The 19,649-nt window shown below is 52.2% G+C and overlaps 1 protein-coding gene across 33 annotated transcripts in view; it reads right to left on the bottom strand.

The window, feature by feature from the left end:
- The window catches only part of DCTN1 (dynactin subunit 1), an 86,432-nt gene that overhangs the window by 16,732 nt on the left and 50,051 nt on the right, over positions 1-19,649 (bottom strand). For 9 of the 33 annotated variants that reach the window (XM_074587070.1, XM_074587074.1, XM_074587068.1 and 6 more), the window contains 6 exons: positions 11,787-11,807; positions 8,471-8,659; positions 6,610-6,648; positions 4,828-5,025; positions 2,407-2,611; positions 1,160-1,238 (listed from right to left, as the gene is read on the bottom strand). In XM_074587070.1, coding sequence (XP_074443171.1) covers positions 1,160-1,238; positions 2,407-2,611; positions 4,828-5,025; positions 6,610-6,648; positions 8,471-8,659; positions 11,787-11,807 — 731 coding nt within the window. Of the gene's footprint in view, positions 1-1,159; positions 1,239-2,406; positions 2,612-4,827; positions 5,026-6,609; positions 6,649-8,470; positions 8,660-11,786; positions 11,808-16,572; positions 17,172-19,649 lie in introns of those variants that run through there. The other 24 variants (XM_074587082.1, XM_074587085.1, XM_074587081.1 and 21 more) reach the window with 6 other exon arrangements.

Raw genomic sequence — 19,649 nt, 5'->3', positions numbered from 1 at the left:
GTGAATCGGTGCCTGAGATGCCACCTTCCTTTGAAAGAATGAGAGCGATAGGGGATGGAGAGAACAGAAGAGGAGAATGTAGAAAAACTGACAACAGAGAGCACAAGTGAGACAGACAAGAAAGAACAGCTGTAAATGGGACAGGCTAAAGCACAGAAAGGAAGAACCCAGTGAGCAAAGAAAAATAAGTCACATTCGCAGCCTTTCACAATGTAAAAGAGAAGGTCAGCAGCAGAAAAAAGACAAAGCACAGGCAAGGAAAGGCGTTTTGTCACAAACGGAGAACAGAGCTTTGCTTATGTGTATATTGAAGCCCCTGTGTGAACAGCTCTGCTAACAGCCCCAAAGTGGCTCTGCCCAGGGAGTGCAAGTGCTGGGAGCCCCTCTTATTTGGACCTTCTTTATACCTCCCACCCAAAACATGCACTGATTTGGCAGTTCTTGCAAGGCACTTTCTTGTGTTTCCTATCAGGAGGGGATGCTTCCACCTCCTCTACCTGTTCCTGGCCTACTTTAAGCACAGGCTGTTCTCTGCACCAAAGGCAACGCAGCACCCTGAGCGCACTGAACCACAGCCACTGAACCCACCTCCTCATGGCAGGAGTGAGGTGGGACAGTGAGGAGCGGTGTGGTTACCAGAGGGATCCCATCTGAACTCTTCGCTGCAGCACATGTGGCTTCCAGAAAGAAAAGCCCCAAGCCCTGGCAGATGGGCTTGCCCAGGGAAAGGCAACAGCCAGGTCCCAGTGCTGAGCAGGCTCAAGAAACCTAAAGCAGAACCTGAGCAGGAGGCATCTGCAAGAACTGTCCTGTCCAGGCTGCTTGAATAAACCTGCAGCTGTGCTGCAGAAGCAGAGCACTGCATACACAGAGAAACGAAATACAGAAGCTTTCTGAAGTGGCTTCATTTTCTTCAGATCTACATTGGTCTCCAGTGATAAGAGATCCTCCCTTTTCTGTTGCATGCTTACAGGAGCACAAGAGCTCAGAAACAACCCAAGACCAGCTAAGCAAGTGTTACATCAGCTGCTCTGGAAAATAAGTATTTGGATCAGTGCTCTGACACAAACTCTTATTAGACCAAGACAGCATGGGCGCTCATAGGAAGGAACTTCCTCATCAGCATTCCAGCCTTTGGGGACCAACAGTGTTCTCCTACCTTACAAGAGCTTCCTTGAGTCTTGCGTTTTGCTCTTCCAGTTGTTTGACTTGGTAACTGGATGCTGCTCCATCCGAGCCTGCAGTACAAAGGAAGCATTATTCTGCTTGCGCAGAAATAGCAGCTGCGAAACAGATCCAGTTCTCTCAACACTAAGTGACATTACCAACACCAGTAAGAGTCACACCAAGGGGAAACACATCAGTTCCTCTCCTGCAGCAGGGCAAAACTGAAACATGGTGCATAACACTGGTGCTCGTAGGCCGAGAAACTCCCCTGGTGCCACCAAAGCCAGTCAGTGCAGATGAAGAACCACTGTACCAACCTGCAGACTGCACCAGGGCAGCTGCTGGGCTATGGCAGAGCAACGCATCACTGGATACCGTGAGCAGTCTCAGCTCTCAACCCTCCCAGCCTTCATAATTCAGCAAAAGTAAACTCAAATCAAAGACCTTGCTCATCTCAGTAATTTCCACATCTCCCTGCAGACTAGTCTTGTCCTCCCAACATTTTTCCCGGTCCCTCGACATGCCTACCTTTCTGTCACATCCCTCAGCCTGCCTGCCTCATCATCTGCTGCTTCTACAGCAGGTTTCATTTTTTTCAGGTGAATTCCAATACTACAAGTGTTTAACGGCTGGCTCATTTCCTGCTGTGTGTAATTTTTAAAGTTCACCTTGAATAGCAAGAGCTAAAAGGCGCCAGGGGAACCAAAACAAGGCTAATGCACTGGTTTTGAAGCTCATCTCAGTGCAAAGCTGAGAGGTTGGATCAGTGAGCAACAAAAGCGGTTGTGTTACCTCCCACATAAAGCCTGTCCCAGTCAAACATCTTTTGGGGTAGCATGCACTGTCCCCAGGGAAAATGACAAGCATTAAAACTAAGTCTGAGCTTCTCTAAGCCCAGGACTGGAACACTTGTCCCCAGACTCAAGAGCGCAGCAGCTCCATCTCTGCCTTCTCAGTGAGGCTGGGACCCAAGTTAAGACAAAGCTGAGCTGCTGCCTGCTGCTGACCTGCCCATGCGTGGTGGTCCTACCTGTGCCTGCCGAGCAGGGCTGGGGACGCAGCAGAAAGCCCCAATGGCTGTCGGAGGAAATCACAGAGGCAAAAGCCGCAGCCCCACTGCAAATGGCAGAGAGGAGCCACCACTGCTCCGAAGCAGTCAAGCATTCTGGTCTCCAGTGAGGAACTCCCCTGTGCAGGGGGACCCAGGCTGAGACCACTTGAAAGCTGACCCCTTCCCACCTTTCTCTTCAATCTCGTGCTTCAGGATCTCCAGGTCCATTGTGAGATATTCCACCTTCTCTTTCAGGGAGTCCACCTCCTGTTGCAGGGACTCTGCTCGCTCTTCTGCCATCTCCTTGTCCAGGGTTGCCATTTCAATCGCATCAGCGGTGTCTGCCATCTCCTCCATGTAGCGCTCCTTGGCTTCCAAGGCATCTTTGGCTTCCTGCAGTCAAGCACATATGGGTGAGAAGAGCCTGGAATCCCAAGGCCGATGATGGAGAGACCCCTCTCACAAACAACAAGCCTCAGACAATTATGTCTCTCACGGTTCTCTCACAGGAGGACACAGTTCAGTTAACAACAGCTTATCTGGGCTAAGAGGGGAAGGTCCACTGCCAGTGATCCAGGGTGCCCATCTCCCCTCTCCTGAGGCCTCTCCCCTGCTTCACATCATCTCCTATCCACCAAAGCGCCCGGCAGAAAAACGATCTGCAGGTGAGGAGTGACAGATATGAAGACAGAAAATATTTAGGCTTGTACTGGAGCAGACAATCAAATAAATCACTGGGGACACAAACCAAAAATCCACCCCGGAAAACCAGGGCAGAGAGAAGCAAAAGCTCCTTTGCCAGCATGGCTGGTTCCTGCAGTCTGCCTGGGAGCACCAGGCACGGATGCGAAGAGCAGGTAACCTGTCCTGGGGGAGAAGGGAAAGAGGGAAATCACCAACCTGCAGCAGACATTTCAAATGACACCCCAAGGCAGGGCTCAGCGAGAGCAGAGCGGCCACAGGAGAAATGTTCGCGATAACGAGCAACGCTAAGACTCATTAGCTCCAAAGCCCTGTGGCTTTCGCTGGCAGGGACTCATACCAAACAGCCCTGCAGGGCAAGAGCTCAAAATGTATTAGTTTAGCTAAAGGGAGATGAGTTTTAACAAATTAAAGTCTACATTAGAAAGTCAGGATCAGGACCTCCCCAGGAAGCCACCGGAGAGAGGAACCCACTCCAGAGCAGGCCAGGAAAGACATGGTGTACGGGGAAGGGAGCATCCACTTACACCCCTGTCACTGGAGCAGGGAAGAGCACGCCCAGCACTCAGAATCACAGAATGGTAGGGCTGGAAGGGACCTCCGGAGATCATCTAGTCCAACCACCCTGCCAGAGCAGGGTCACCTAGAGCAGGTTGCACAGGAACGCGTCCAGGCAGGTTTTGAACGTTTCCAGAGACGGAGACTCCACCACCTCTCTGGGCAACCTGTTCCAGTGCTCTGCCACCCTCAAAGTAAATAAGTTCCTCCTCATGTTGAGATGGAACTTCCTATGTTCAAGTTTGTGCCCATTGCCTCTTGTCCTGTCGCTGGGCACCACCACTCAAAGCAGCTGAGGTGGGCCAGGACCTCTGCAGACCATCTACCCCAACCCCTGCTCAAGCAGGAGCAGCTGAGCTGGCTCCCCCAGGACTCTGTCCGGTCTGGTCATGTCTCATACATCCCCAGGAATGGAGACCCCAAACCTCTCTGAGCAGCCTGCTCCGGTGTTTGATCACCTTCACAGGAAAAAGTTTTGGTTTTTTTCTTATGTTTAAACTTAATCTCCAGTGCCCCTTTCTTCTTGCACTCTCAGTGGGCACCACAGAGAAGAGTCTGTCTCCGTCTTCCTTACCAGGTATTTATTTATTATATATATCTTTTATCAGGTATTTATTTATTATACAAGTTGAGATAGAATAATGTAATCATAAAATCGCCTAGGTTGGAAGGGACCTTTCAGAGATGTGCAACGTGCTCCTTAACTATCACACTCTTCATCCCCATCTATTAAAGGAAACCACCTCTAATGTCAACTTATCTTACCCTGCACCAGACTGAAACTCGCACTGATGGAGGAATCAACTCTTGGGTAGATCAGATGTTTCTGCCTCAAAGGCCAGGCCACGGGGCAGGCAGGCAGGCAGCAAAAAGCAAAGCAAATCTGGGACACACATCATCTCTGGTACCTTTGCAGGACTGTGCAAAGTCCGTCCAAAGGCTCCGTCTGCTCTGACATCTAGTGTGGTTAGAGAGTGAATCTGTGATTTCAGCTTTAGGACAAGCTGCATGTGCTACTGCCGTGATGGACCAGACGCAGTCGGCACCCACGCTCACATGCCGCATTAAACATGCGGCGTACTATCTGACTGTATCTGGGATTTGCACTGGCAGCTCATCACCTAAATCAATATTTACATTGGAGAGAACAGCGATATGTGAGGTCAGAGGCCACTTTAGGACCTGGCACGTATTCAGAAGACAGGAGTCAGGACAGCAGGCAGTTTAATGCTAGCTGGCATTTCATAAGAACACACACACACACTTTCAGCAATTGAATTAGCCCTGGAATCACGTCTCCCTGTGCAAGCCCCAGTACTGGAGCTGCTCAGCTCCTCAGGGATACTCACCTTTTTGGCCTCCTTTAAACGTTTCTGGAGATCAGCCTGTTGTTCTTGCATTTTGCTCTTCCATTCTTGCACCTGCTCCAGCTGGATCTTGTACTTCTCGAGCTCTTTAAGCTTTGCTTTGTCTTCATTTCGCTTTATCTTCAGAGTCTCCAATTTCTCCTCCAGGTCCCTGACTTGAGAACGCAAATTTTCCTCCTCCTACAACATCAAAACAAGAATTACCAAAAGGAGCAACAACATCCTTTGGGGAGAGCTCCAGATACAATAATTTAGCCCACACAGAACGTGACCCATCAGCAGCTAGCCTGCATTTTGGCATCGCTGCTGGGGCAGTTTTAAAAGAATGCATCACTCTACATTTGCAGCTGCAGAGTCCGTCCGTCACTTTAATCTGTTGATTTTTACTACACATACAACGTGTGATAAATATTCCTTGACAGGCTGACAAAACCCTTTTTGACTGGCAAAAGGTCCTGAGCACCTTGCTTTTGACTTCAACGGGATCTATGGATGGCTAAATCCTTTAAAAAACAAAAACAAAAAACCCCACCACCACTAATGTGTCCAAGTTCACCCTTCGGTAAGTCTTCTGCTCCTACTGAAAGCAGAGCAATGGCATGCAAGAAACACATTTTCATAAACAGAACCAGATCTTAGAGAAAGGTTCTATCAAAACAACGTGCACGATGGTACAGACTTCTAGCAGCCAGTGGGTTTAGTTATTAGCGTGTAGTTCAGAAACATGCCCACACACACACACACACGTGTAGGGTACACCTCAAACTGTGCATTCATGCTGTAAGTTCACTGCGCTCTGTGAGAGCTGCTCCTCTTTCATCCTCTCCCAACAATCACCCTACCGAGCACAGCAGATGTTTGTATAGGGGCGGGCGTCGTGTCTCCCCCATGCTCCCTACCTGGGGTCCGGTGCTCGTTGTAACCCACGGTGTGTCAGACCCGCTGCAGCTCTACAAGGGCGAGACGGGTACCAGCCTAAAACCTGGGAATCCTCCTGCCTCGGCAGACCGAATCCTAAAACGGTCTTTGCTGTGCACCCCAGATCGCTGGTATGGGCACCCCAAGACCCTCTCCAAGGCTTTTTTTAGCCCGTTTCCCACCCAGAGGCAGGTGCCTCTGGCCGTTCCTGCAGCGCCGCTGGCTGACCAGCACCCCTCTGAACTCACCCCCTTCTGCTCTACCTGCATTTGGGCTGCGTTAGTTGGGCTTCAGAGTGAAACCAGCTTTGCCGGCAGTAAAAGATACAGCTTAAGGAGGATACTAACACCAGCACGCACTGGTCCAGGGAAGGCTGCACAGTGACACAGTGCTGCAGCTGGGTCCTGCAGCGTTATCTTGAGACCAAAGCCAACGGCGGCGGCAGTGAAAGCTGGCACACGGAAAAGGGACACAGGCTTGAGATTTCCAACAAGATGCAAACGCAGCCTCCTCAGGGGTCACAACCTCCCCCCCTTGGCTATAAGGGTTCCCTTTCCCAAGCCTCTTACGTTCCAATTGGAAAGGCACACCTGACTCACCTTAAAACACAGGCAAGGTTGGCACTATGTTTCTAAACGGCTATGCTGTAACTGCAGAACTGCCCACACGGGCAGGGAAACACCACTCGAGCAGCACAAAGTCATACAGGTATTGCACAGCCACACGTGAGCTGTTACTGGAGAGTGAGTTAGGTCACGGCAAAACCCCCAGCTTCCCATTAACGGAGCTGACAGGGCGATTTCTACATGCATGCTCATCAAACCAGAGCCTCGGGGCAGCGGTCACCTGGCCTTCATGGAGACACTGAGGTGCTGCTGAGCTGTTCTGGAGACAGAGAATACCTTCAGTTACACTGGCCTTTCTTAACACAAACCATACATCTAAAGTACACTCATGCTTTACAGAATTGGTGAATAACTGAGGTTGGGAGACGTGAGTGGAGGTCTCTGCTCCGCCTCCCTGCCCACAGCTGTGCTGAGTAGATCAGGGGCCTCATCCAGTCAAGCTCTGGCTGTCTCCAAGGATGAGGTCCCTCAGCCCCTCTGGACCCATCCTGGTGTTTGACCAGCCTCACCCTGAGAGCTCTTCCACAACAACAGCCGGAACATCCTGGTGCTGCCACTCGTGCCTGTCGCCCCGTTCCTTGTCACCGCACACCTTTGAGGAAAGCCCAGTGTCTGTGCCGTTTAAATATGTGTCGGTGCTGTACAGCAGATCCCAGGCTCCCGCCAGTACCTGGACTTTACAGTCCCACTTTCCCTCGCTTGCAGCCTGCGCAGCTGCCACGAGAGCCCTTGCAAAGAGCAGAGCAGCCGCCTGAAGCCAGGGCAATTCAGTCTGTAAGTGGCATAGCCCGGACAGCCACCCCCAGAGATGCCCCTGTGCTCTTCAGCAGCACCTGCTCAATCCCACAGCAGCGGACACATAATCCTCCAGTGAATTCCCACTAGGGAAAACTGATCCTGTATTCACTAGTGCTTTTTTGGCCAGATCAGCTCCCACAGCCAGGGAAACGCTGATGCCAGCAGAGCGGTACCTGGGCACATGGCTGCGAGCAAGGGCAGGAGAAGGGGACACGACTCCCTTCTTCTGGCAGTAGGACTCATGACTCCAGCTTAAAATCACAAAGCCGGGTGACATGAAGGAACAGATTTTGGAAAAAGTCCTACGTGATATCAAACAGCATAGGAAAACCACACAGATTTCTCCTCTGCTGTTCACTCAATCCTGGACATACATATGCCACCAATACTATCAGGAGAACAGTTTTTGGCTCCATTACATTAACCCGTTACCAGAGTCCTCCTGGGCAATGCGGGGGAGTGAGGACATCCCTTCTTCCCACCAAGCAATGGCTTTTACAGCCTTTCCCTCAATACACAACCTCAGAGTGAGCTCTTTGTCCTCTCATGCTATTAATTCTTTGCCCTCATGCCCCAAATCTTTCACAAGCTCTAATTTTAACTAATTAATACAAAGCAGGACGGAAGTAATGAAAAACTATTTTAAAGGTCAAAAATGGAATAACTATGCTGATATAATTATTAGAAACACCCAAGTTTGGGAAATACTGGACCTCTCTGAAGGCAGGTACATTCCTAAAGCGCATCCACTGCTGGTCCCTCTGCTCCAGTCCATCCGACGCCAGTGGGTGGAGCTGGGCAGTTTCCAGATCACCGGCAGGTTCAAGCTCTGACTCAGAGCCTCGACCCCCAGCATGTTCACCTGTCAAACTGATCTGATGCCACGCTATCCCATGGGGACCCGGGAAGGGAGAACATGCATTGGGAACCGAGTTAAGCTATGGCACTCTTCTCTTTGGAAGTGTCTTTCCAGCTTTGGTGTGTCGGCCTCTGCATTTGTCCTCGGCCAGTTCCCCACCAAGCCATGCACACTCCTCTCCGTCCCCTGGCCATCCGGCTGCTCTGTTCCTCCTGCAGACCTTGGTGCCTAAACCCAGCACAGCATTACAGGCGGTCACACAAGCCCTGTGCAATGACCACCACCTGGACCCATCAGAGGGACGCTCTTCTTTTCCTCATCCTCCTCCTACCAGTACTGGTGGCAGGTTTTCTCTCCTCCTACCCTTAGGAGCTACCACCCTCCACACCAGCAGAGCCCACAGCTTACCTTGGCCACAGCTTACCTTTGTGGGTGAGGGAACCGGAGGTGCCACTGGAGAGGTCAGGGAGGGAGTTGGAATAACTGGGGCCACCAGTGGCGTCTGAGCAGGCGTGCTGGGCTCGCTGCTGCTCATCTCCCCGCCAGAGGCAGAGGCTGAGCCCGAGGGCCCAGCTGTGCCACTGGATGCCGCAGAATTGGGGGTCCGGGTGGGCTGCAAAACAACACGGTCGGGGAGAAAGTTAGATGCGCACGTTTCAAGGGAGATGATGCTTCCACAACCGGTCCATCTCCCTGGACTCTTCAACGCCCCTTCGGCTCTGGTTTTCTTTCCCCAGGGTGGTTTCTCCAGGTCAGCCACTGTCTCCCAGTGGTTGTGCATTTCCAGCACAGATGAGACCCAGAGCACAGTGACAGCAGGGACATCAACAGCAAAACAGCTCTGGCTAGATGGAGCCCATCCACAGCCTCGCTGTACCCAGACCTGCAGCGTGCCGAGGACCAGCACTACTGCAGAGACCCCTGGCAGTGTGAATGCTGCTCCAGGAGGAGTCAGGTTCAACCAAAATTCACAGATGTTGAAGGGAAAGGTAAAGTTTTACTACACCACTGACATAGTTAAAAAAACAAAACAGATCTTTTTCTGAGCACAGAAGTCCTGCTTCAGGCCAGAGCCAGGAGGAGTCCATCTCCTCCCACCTGCAGTAGCAGGGACAGTAAAAGATTGCCTCTCCCTACAAACCGTGTTGCATTTACTTCCTCGCCCTACCACAGACCCATGTCCTTGCTCTTCATGGCCAGGCCAGCTCACACCCCGAGGTCCCAGGACATGAGGGCAGACCCTGCCTTGCAAGTGAGCATGTCGGAGGGGATCAGAGCGGGGACTAACAAGGGTCCTCGGCAGTGTTTGCAGGGTAGAAACATACACTCAGAGGTTTTGGTGCTCCAGCTCCAGAGGGTGAGGCACCAAAACTTCAAAGCACACCGAGACAGGAGCAGGGAAGGTTTTGCCCCTGTCCATCCTCCACATCTGGAAACATGACAGGACATATCTGTTCAGCATTTTACAGGAGCCTGAGTCGGGTGCTGCTGTGCCTGCATGCCCACACACGTGTGCCAGTGCCACCAGCAGCTTCTTGGGGACGCACTGCAGCAGGTGTCTCAGTCTGCACCCTCTGCCTGCAACTGCACCAGCTCGGGGGACAAAGCACCAAATTTTAGGATAACAGAAGGATAAAATGAAAGAGTAGCAAGAGTTCACCAGAGTCCACAGAAAACCAGTGGAACTTGGAGGAACCAGAGCAGCAGAGTGAGGTTTCATCGTGCTAACTAGGCTGTTAATTGCTGGCTGGGGATCCAGCAGTGAGGCTGGCCATCTAACTCAGGTGACAGGACCAAGGGAAGCTGATGTCCGAAGGAAAGCACCAGGTCCATCAGAAACTTCTGTTGTTCTCCTCATAGACCTGTTATTTCTGGAGCACTTATCTCTGTGCCATCTAACACTGCGTACGTTAATTTCCTAACTTTATTTTACTCCTCAAGATTGACTTGACTCCTGACTCGGTGCGAGCCCCAGCCTGGGAACAGTCTCCATAGCACCATGCAATGCAAGCACTATCTCCAATAAACACACTACTCAAAACAAGGACGTTGTTCTTGTTACTGCTGCTTTAGGGATTAAAAACGTGTGGAGACAGAGCAGCATCACCAGAGACATAGCCGGTATGGTTCCACTGCTCATCACACCTGAAGGGCTAGAAACTTTGGAGACCCATGACTTGGCCTTGGCAGTTAGGGTAGGTCCAAGGGACATACTTTCTTCCAGAAAGGGCCAAAATGCAGCATGGCATCTCCTAGAGCCCTCTGCACAGCTACTGGACAACCTTCACTAACAGTTCCTATTGAAAATCCATCCCCAGCAACCCCTGAAGGTCCAAGCTGTCAGACAAAGCAGCGTGCCAGCTGACTTTATTTGATGTGGACACATTTGTGAGCCCAACCGAAATAGGATGCAATGGCTTGAGAGGGGCTCTCAACGCTGCAGAGTGCCAGAGCAGCTGGGCAACACGGGCAACAGCTCTAATCTCAACATGCATGCAGGGGTGTCTTCATACCCCATCTAATTCCTGCCCAGCACAGATGTGAGGCCAAAGAAGGAGGAGGAGGTCACGTAGGACATTCACTCACAGGTCCCCTCCAGCACAAGTTGCAGAGAACAAGAACAAGCACATCATTCAAACGTGATCTGCTGAGAGGTCTCCAGGACTTACCCTGGTAAATGGTAAGGTCCCAGCTGGGACTGGAAATTGGCTTAAAATCCACACCAGCACACAAAAGCTGCTTACCTTGAGCTCACTTCTCTGCCTCACTGCAAATGCATCGCATGGACTCACAGCAAAATCCCCGCTGTGTCTCAAGGGTTGCGGGGGGAGACATTTTAGAGGAAATTTAAACCTACAGAAGGAGTGGTGGACTCTCCTCCTCACGTTGTGTTCATATACTTCTGTCACACAATTTTCCCCCCCCCATGAGGTCCTACCTCAGCCTGGGCTCTGGCCCTACACTGCCAAAAGGACAGTTAACAAGATATTTTTTGGAGGGGAAAGCTAGATGCCTGGCAGCCAGGATCCCAGTTGCCCTGAGACTGAATGAATCCGTCGCTGCCCTGGTTTGAGTTTCTTGTACATGCCAGTGAAAATACAGGGCTCCCTGCAGTGTACCCCTTCATAGACGAGGAAAAAAAAATAATTCACCAGTTACAAATCATAACTTGGCTATTATAGAGTTCTTTCAGGATTTATCTCCTTTGTTTGCTCTCCTCTAACCATGTGCCCCTTTGCAAGGCAAGTCCTGCTGGCTCGGGGCAGACCTCAAAACGTGAGCAATTCCCTGAGCTGGAATCGATACAGCCCTGGCTGGCAACTCTTGGCTCTCACCTCTCTCCTCCAACAGACACCCTCAAGATCCCACCGGAAAGTTCCCCACGTAAGCTGGGAAACAGCAGTCAGTGAGAAGAAAGTAGGAACATTTAACAGGGACACCAAGCAGTGTGCTCTGCCAGACAGCCAGACTGGGCATTTCTACACCGCTTTGATGCTCCACTCGGTCAGACGAGCTCTGGCTAAGAGCACAACTTTTCTATAGACCTTTTGCCCAGGCAGGTCGTCCCCAGCCATTTAGACACGCTCCAGAGGAGCACGTCAGTCGCTCCCGTGAGCTCCTCCAGGTTCTGTACGACGAGGCGGAAGGAGAAGAGAAAAGGCACGTTGGGGTTAGCGCTCACCGAGTTCACGTTTAACGCACAGGGGACGGTCAGTGCCCCCCCGACTGCAGCTGCTCACCTTGGGCCGCCGGGCGGTGGTCTGGAGGGACACGGGAGCGGAAGGCAGAGGAGGAGAGACATTCATACAGGGACAGACAGGAGCAGAGATACAGACCGCAGCAGCGCAGCAGCAGATGCAGCAGAGAACAAGGTAAAGGAAACAAAAGACATCAGGGCAATTAGTGTGCATGGCATCAGGTGTACGAGCTCATTAACCCACGCTCCCCGGGCAGCTCCAGGCAGAACCCTGCTTAGCACAGCTCCCACAGAAACAGAGGAACAGAGCCCGGCGGCAGCTCAGCCTCCCGGTCAGATGCTCTCGCCTAGACCAGAGATCGCTCATCCAGCTCCAGCCCCACGTCTCCCCCTTTAGCAAAGGTGCAGGCCCACAGAGCTGGGGAGAAGGTCACTGCCTGGACCCGAACCCCAACTCCGGGGGTTCCGAACACCCCGGGGGCAGATGCACCTTTAAATTCTGAGATCTTCAGCTTCAAAAGCAAAATCTGGGCTGCCCTGGGCCAGCCTGGAAACTGCTGCCACCTTACTGCAGAGCTGCACAGGGTTCACCAGGTTCTACTGCCAAGGAGTGGATTTAGCTCAACACTCCTTTCCGAGAGGTCACTTGAGTACGAGATTGAAGGGCTTTTATTTTTAATTTTTTTTTTCCCCTCCCCTCACCCCTTTGGTTTTCTGAAGGGACCAGAGCATCACCAAACCATCTGACCACAGAGATGCTGGAGCCCCCGGGCTCTGTTGCTCTTTAGTCATAAAACTCGCAGGGTTAACATGGAGCTCCTACTCAAACACTCCCGTATTTTCTTTTCATTCCTGGAAATAAACGGATCCATCGACTTGAAGGCAGGACCCTCCGCACCCCCAGATACACCCACCGTTCGCACATGCAGCATAGCAGTAACACAACCACCACCAAGTGGGTGCTCTCGTGTCGAAGGGTGGGGAGGCCGCCCCGCATATCTCAGCGCATCCTTGCTGTGCACATCAGTCCATAAATATTTTTCCCATTAACAGATACTCCACCCACAGCTGATATAACAACAGGTAACAGTGAGGCTGACAGGACTCTGCCAGCCAGGGAAGCTGGATGGGCAGAGCTCCGGGTGCGGGCAGGGAGCTCCCGGGTGCTGGAAGCCATCGGACCGGGCAGAGGGAACCTCTGGCAGGGACATCTACTCTCCAGCTGCAGCTTTAAAACACCGGGACATGTTTTAAAGCTTTTAACGTGCTGCTTCATTTTTTTTATTCTATTACCTGATCCACAGCTTCAAGTAACCAAGAACAGAAAAGATCAATAAAAACGCTGCCATACGACACTCCTCAAGGATGCAGCCATGAGCGGGACACTTGGTCGCACAAAGCCCTTCAGCAAACGCTCGGCCCCTGCGAGCCAGAGGCAGACCTGTCTCAGCCCAGCGCAGCATCGCACCCACCATCGCAGCTTCTCTCTGAGATTCAGAAGCAATGGTCATATTCCCACCCAAGGCCCTAAACAACCCGCCGAGAGATCTTACAGTTTTTTGTGGTTGTTTTTTTTTTTTTTTTTTCTTTAAAACATGGATTACAACTGGACAGGTTACCACTTCAAAATAGCCGATTACCTACTGTATTACTTGGGCTAAATCCTATTTTGCTCACTTCTAGCCTTTTCTAAGAGGCTGCACTCGACAGCAGGCCCATTTCAATACTGAGGGAAGATACTCATCTTCCGTAACATCTTCTGCTTGGCAAAATTTGCCAGGAAAATGTAATGACAACAGTAAAAGCTTAAAACCCTCAGATAAATACAGGGCTGATTTAGGAGCAGTAGTATAAGCTCCTCAGGAACGCTCCAGCATCTTTCAAAAGTCGTACTAAATTAAGATTACATTGAGTGGCACTAAAAATCTGAAAACAGTCCTGAAAACCACCCCTCCCCGGGGGACTCGGCAAGCTGCGCACAGGGAGATGCTTCCACTCCTTGCCAAGCACGTGGCTCCCAACACAGGGGGGGAACTCAACAGACCCCACCACCACCAGGCATGGTGCTCCCCGCCATCCTGCTTCTTGCTCTGCACGGTCGGCACCGAAAGCACCCCGGTGCGAGGCAGACACAAGTAGCCAAAGGCTGGGGCGTTTCACACCGGCAACCCAGTCTCTGCGTTCGAAATACAGCTTAGTGCTGCCCGTGGCAGCAGCTGGACATGGGGGAGAATACTCAACAAGCGACCACTGAAGCCTTCCCTAGCTGGGCTATGGGGTGGGGAGCAGCTGGGCATCTTCCCTGACTCAAACGACACCAAATCCTTAAAAAAAGGGAGAAGCCTCTTGGTAACGGTCTCTAAAAGCTAGCCACGCTAAACGGCAGAGATTAATCCTGGTTTCATGCCTCCTCTGGTATAAGGTGGAAGGCCATTTTGGTCCCCCCTCCACGTAACGCCACGTGAAGATCATAAAAAGCTGAAGCTTCAGCTCTGAGATCCCCCAGGTGAGCGGCTCCTTGGCGAAGGGGGGCAGAGAAATGCTCTGCTGCTCTCTGTCAGGGACAGAGGGCAACCAGGTTCCCCATCGCCCCGGCTGTCTTCCTCTCCATCCGTCTGTCACACAGCACGCCTCGCGTCAGCAATCCATCCACTGTGCTCTGCGAAGCACTCGGAAGCAGCTGGCAGAAAGGCAGCTGGACCAGGACACGCTGGCTTCTCCCCCTTCTAGCCATTCGGGTACGGCATCCAGCTGGCGAGGAGACGGCGTGCAAGAGGGAGGCAGCAGGACTCCACCGACAAAGCTCTTCACAGCTACGGGAGCATCCAGGAGGCCTGCTCGGGAGCTGGGAGCAGACGCTCGAACTTCTGCCGGGCTCCAGACTATGTAGCAGCTTAATACAAAAAACTTTGGGCCCTCCTGGATCCCGAGATGTTCTGCACCACCCAGCTGCTGCTATAAATATTTCATATGGCAGTTTTGAACTCTGCTGCGTAATGTTGCTGCATAAATAGTTGATGACATTATACAACCTTTGCTCCCTTGGCAGGTCCTGCACTCAGGAGTGAGGAGAGAGCATCCGGGGCTCAGAACGGACTCACTCAGATACAAACTTTGCTTCTAGCAGCAAGAACTCCAGCAAAACTCCTCTTGGATACCAACAACTGCCTGTGGTGGAGCGGCATGGCCCGCCTCAAACGTAGGGCGGCCGATGGCAAGTTCTGCAGGTCCCTCCTGGTTCAGTTCTGCTCCACGTGCGGGAGTCTCCATCAAGATCCAGCCAGGAGCACTAAACGTTGGCAACGCTGTGTGGACAAGCACATTTGTATTAACAGCACCTTACGCCAGGCAGGACTGGTACCGTACTGCTGAACGCTTCTGCTGGACAAAGTCTGAGGGCTCCTGATGGAGAAAAGCAGAACTTCTCACGCTGCAATTGCTGCTGCAGAGATTTCCCACGTAGTTTCCGTAAGGTTTTCCAGCAACGGGTGGAGGGGGCTGGCAACCACTGGAGCTGATGCCCGGGCATTGACCGAGCAAAGGCCACAGAGGTCAGCGCTGCCCACCTGGGCAGGCAGGATGCCATCCCGCTCCCCATCGGGGAACTCGGCCTCGCGGAGGAACCAAGCCTTCTCCAGACAAGACCTGTTGGCATTAACGCTGTCTCTACCCCCACGACACTCCAGCAACAGAAGGACAAGCTCCTCTCGGGGGTGTTTTTCCCAGGGTGATGTTACCTGCGCTACGGCTGGGTACGCGCGACAAGAAATTTTGGGTTTTAAACAACCGGCAACACTAAACAACTCCCTGACAGGCAGGATCCCATACAGAGGCAGCATGTGCAAGGGGAGGTAACAACAGGAAAAGCAGGATTAAATCAAGCGTCTGCCAGATTTGTAAAGCTCCCGGGCAGACAGGGTGCTGAGCACTGGGCTGGCCCCACCGCTCCACCCTTCTGCTGGAAGCAAAGGAAAATCAGCATTTGTAAAACTTTTCATTTGGAAGCAGATTAAACACGAGCTCTTAAAGTAATCGCCACCTAACAAAGTATTTCACCGTATTAGGTGAGCTCAAGGAACCACATACGTAAATAAATCAAGAGCATTTACTGTAACGTTAATAAACCGGCAAAGTCTTCTCGCTGACACAGCACGGCCAGTGAAGTTGCACGTTTGTGCCTTCAGTTATTTTTATTTTCACCATTTCTTTGAGATCAGGCAAAAATTCTCAAGATTTCTCTTTAAGCTGAACAGTGATATCCTGGTTATGCTAAAAATAAACATATAGGACACTACCAGAGCACAAACCAGAGTCTGTGCTGTAACCTGCCGAAATGTCAGCTTGACAGGGAACCCGGATACGACAAACATTTGGAAATGTTAAAAGCAGGCAGAACCCAACGGCACGGCTTGCATTGCTAAGGCAGGAAAAAACATTATCATTATTAACATGCAACTTCCACAAGCCAAGCCCCGGCACCTCCGGCAGCAGGGAAGCCACCGGAGCCCAGCCGAGCTGCAGAGATGCTGCATGCAACACAGGCACGGACAGGTGAAATGGAGAAATGACTTGAACGGAAACTTGAAAGGAAAAAAAAAAAGCTAGACATTAAATGATGCTGCCTTCTCATTCAGCAACCTCTCCCCCACCCCACCCCCCCACCCTGTCTGTCCACAGGCACCTGAAACCCAGTCAAACTCGCAATCAAAGCTCAGCAGCATTAACATACCAAAAAAAAAAAAAAAGGGAAAATAAAAAAAAAGAGCAAAACAAGGTACATTCAGAAGCAGCGTTAGCAATGACGGTGTGGATACAGCAGCAGATTGTACCTTCCGTGTTGCTGGGGCCTGCCTCATCATTGCAGAAAAGACAGACGGAGGGAGAGAGAGAGAGAGAGAAAGGGAGACAGGGAGGCAGAGAGAGACTGTTAGCACACTCGGTCACAACAATGCGGCTCTCGGCGGCTCTGTCTCGGGAGCACGGGCTGCCCGGCAGCGCTTGCAAATGGCTGCAGCTTCCCTCTATCCGCTCGCCATCCGCCCCGAGAATCCACCAAAACGCCTCTCCCGACGCGCCGGCTGCTACGGAGGCGTCTGCTCAGCGGGGCTGCGGTGAGCCAGGGCCGGGAGGGTCCATGCCAGCCGCCGGAGACGCGGCCGCTCGTCCTCTCTCCGCCGGTGTCTCCAACCACCGCCTCATTACATCACCGCCGCCGGTGGGTCTCTCCTCCCAGCGCCGACGATGCTGCACCGGGGATGCTGCACCGAGCCAGCAGCGGCGGCAGGCGATGCTCCTCTGGGGCGAGGGGTCCTCAGTAGCTTAGCAACACCCCCGGGCTCGGCCGCCTGGCCGGCGGGTCCAGCCTGCTCCGTCCCTCCGCTCGGCATCCACGCATGCACACACCGTGCCCCACAGACCTCTCCTGCCCACAGCACCACAGCCCGCCCCGGGGGACTACGTGCCGCCGTGGCCACGCCGGCCCAAGGGGCGGCTGGGACCTCGCCAGCAAATCCCCTGAGCCCAGGGACAGACGGACGGAGCTAAGCCCGGACAGATGGACATTATGTCGGTGAGGATCCGCGTCCATCTTGCGGCGATGGCATTCACCACCCAGCTCGACTCCCAGCCAGGCGCTTCCTGCCAACGAGGGGATTTATTTTCGAGGGAGCTCAATGCACCCCTGCGCAGCCAAGGATGCCGGCGAAAGCCCCACGGTGGGATCAGCCTCGGAGAACTCTTGCCCTAAAAAAGCCCCCGCCAACAAGCACTAGCACCCGGCACGTCAGCCAGCCGGCCATGTCTGAGCCTCACTACACTGCCAAGCTCAAACCCCGAATTCCTGCCTGGCATCCTTGTCGTCCCAGCGCTCCATCAGAACTGCAACACAGAGGTCTAAATGCCAAAGCAACCGGTAACGCTTGGAGCAAGGTCTCACTGCAAGCTCTTCACGAATCTCAATGCCCTGACCCCACCGCACGCTGGAGATCCCGGCACTTAGGTTATCAATTAATTTCACATACACACACATCTTTTATTTTGTATATTACATCATATGTGTGCAAACATGGACCTTCTTTTCCAATACTGACAACTCCCATTTATATTCCGTTATTTTGCAATACTTCCACACTAAAGCACCAGGCGGGAGAGGAGCTCGGGCTGACCCGGACTCACCAACAGCAGCCATTGTCCTTCTTAAGTCGTATGTGCATATACAAGCCTCTACACGCAAAGTGTATTTTTAGCACCAGTAGTTATGGACACTCAGCCCAATACTTGCAATCCCTTGGAAAAAGTCCTTAAAGCCAACTTTCCTGGAGTTAAAATTTCCTGGGGCATCAAGGCAGTCCCGCCGTTTGGCATGCCACACGCGGTCTGCACCCAACTGCAAGAGCGATCATCTGGAGCGGGTTTTGATTTCTGAAAAACTTCTGAATTAGGAAAATGAACATCTGTGGTGTCTTGCACAGATGTTCACCCTGGACTGAGGTTTTGAGATTTGAGCGCATTAGAATATGTATATAGATATATGTATATGGGGGAGGGTGGGAGGGTGTAAATATATATTCTAAAAATCAAAATCTGTGCTTTTATGAGACTCTTAAAAGCCGTCTAACACAACAAAAGCCACCCCTTCCCAGGGCTCATTAACTTAATTTTCTCCAGAGATGGAAGACAGGAAGTTTCAGACTAAAAAGTAGCATTTGGGACAGAAAAGCTGGAGTCAGAAAGAGCTAAAGAAGGAAACTGCCACCCCTACGATGACCGAGTATGCTCCAGGCACCCAAGTGTTTCCGTGGGCCAGGGGGACGACCTGTGCTGAGCAAACCCGAACAGACCTGCACTGCTCCATGGAGGTATCGGGAGGGCCATGGCGGCTGCTCCTTCTCCTTGGCCCCGCCGCTGTGCCCATCCAAGGGGGACAGCCAGCCTCACGTCCTCCCCCTGGCAGACCCACGTCCCCCACTGCTGCAGGACTCCCCCCAGGAACACCCCACGGTTGCAGCCAGCTCCTGCAGAAGACATCCCCAGAAGCAGGGACCTGCTGCACCTCCAACTCCAGCATCACCTGGGCAAGGAGGGAAGGTGACAGCCACTGTACCCGGCACCGGGAGGAACAGCATCACTTGATTTCACCCATCACAGCATCAGAGCAGAGCTCTCGCCATTCCCTGCAGCCCTGCGTTCCTGTTATGCTGCAGGAAGCCTCCAGGATGACTCTACAAGAGCTTAAAAACACTCTCCCTGCCCAAGGTAGCAAAATAAAGGCTAAGTGAAGGTTCAATCGCTTTGTAATGACACCCGAGGGGCAGACACCAGCAAAGGGGAAAGCTGTTGCAGCTAAAAGGCAATGTGGCATGTGAACCACAGGTAATAACTGACCAGGAGTAATTAGGCTGGGAATTAGGAGCTTTCTTAACAGCAGAGTGAGACAGTTGGGAGACAGCCTCCCAGGAGCAGTCATAGGGACAGGACACCCCAGGTTCAGGCACCCGCTGACAAGAGGGGCTGCAGCACGGGGGTCCGAGCGCCACAGCCACATCCTGATCACAAAGCAAGGGGAGAAGGTTCGGGGAGTGGGGACGGGAGCCAAGCAGACCACAGCTCCTCTCCAACTTTTCTGCCCTTTCCCTCCAGCCAAAGTTAAAAAATCAGGAACCCTTTGTAAGAGACTGAAGGGGACACTTCAGGTAGCCCAGGATTCAGTAATTAATTGTACATGTGGAACTTCCTACCCTATAAGACTCATACCTGAAACACGCAGATCGGGGTTTTTATTCTGTTTGATACACTAAAAACTCTCTCGGTATTTTTGCCGTGAAAGCAGTATCAATATTTGTCAGTAAAAACAGAAGGTCCAAACCCTACCGTGATGCTTTCCAAAACCCACCCTCCTGGGTCCTCT

This window comes from Larus michahellis, chromosome 5 (genome assembly GCF_964199755.1).
Source record: "Larus michahellis chromosome 5, bLarMic1.1, whole genome shotgun sequence".
NCBI classification, from domain to species: domain Eukaryota; kingdom Metazoa; phylum Chordata; class Aves; order Charadriiformes; family Laridae; genus Larus; species Larus michahellis.
This window is presented reverse-complemented; position numbering and strand designations above follow the sequence as displayed.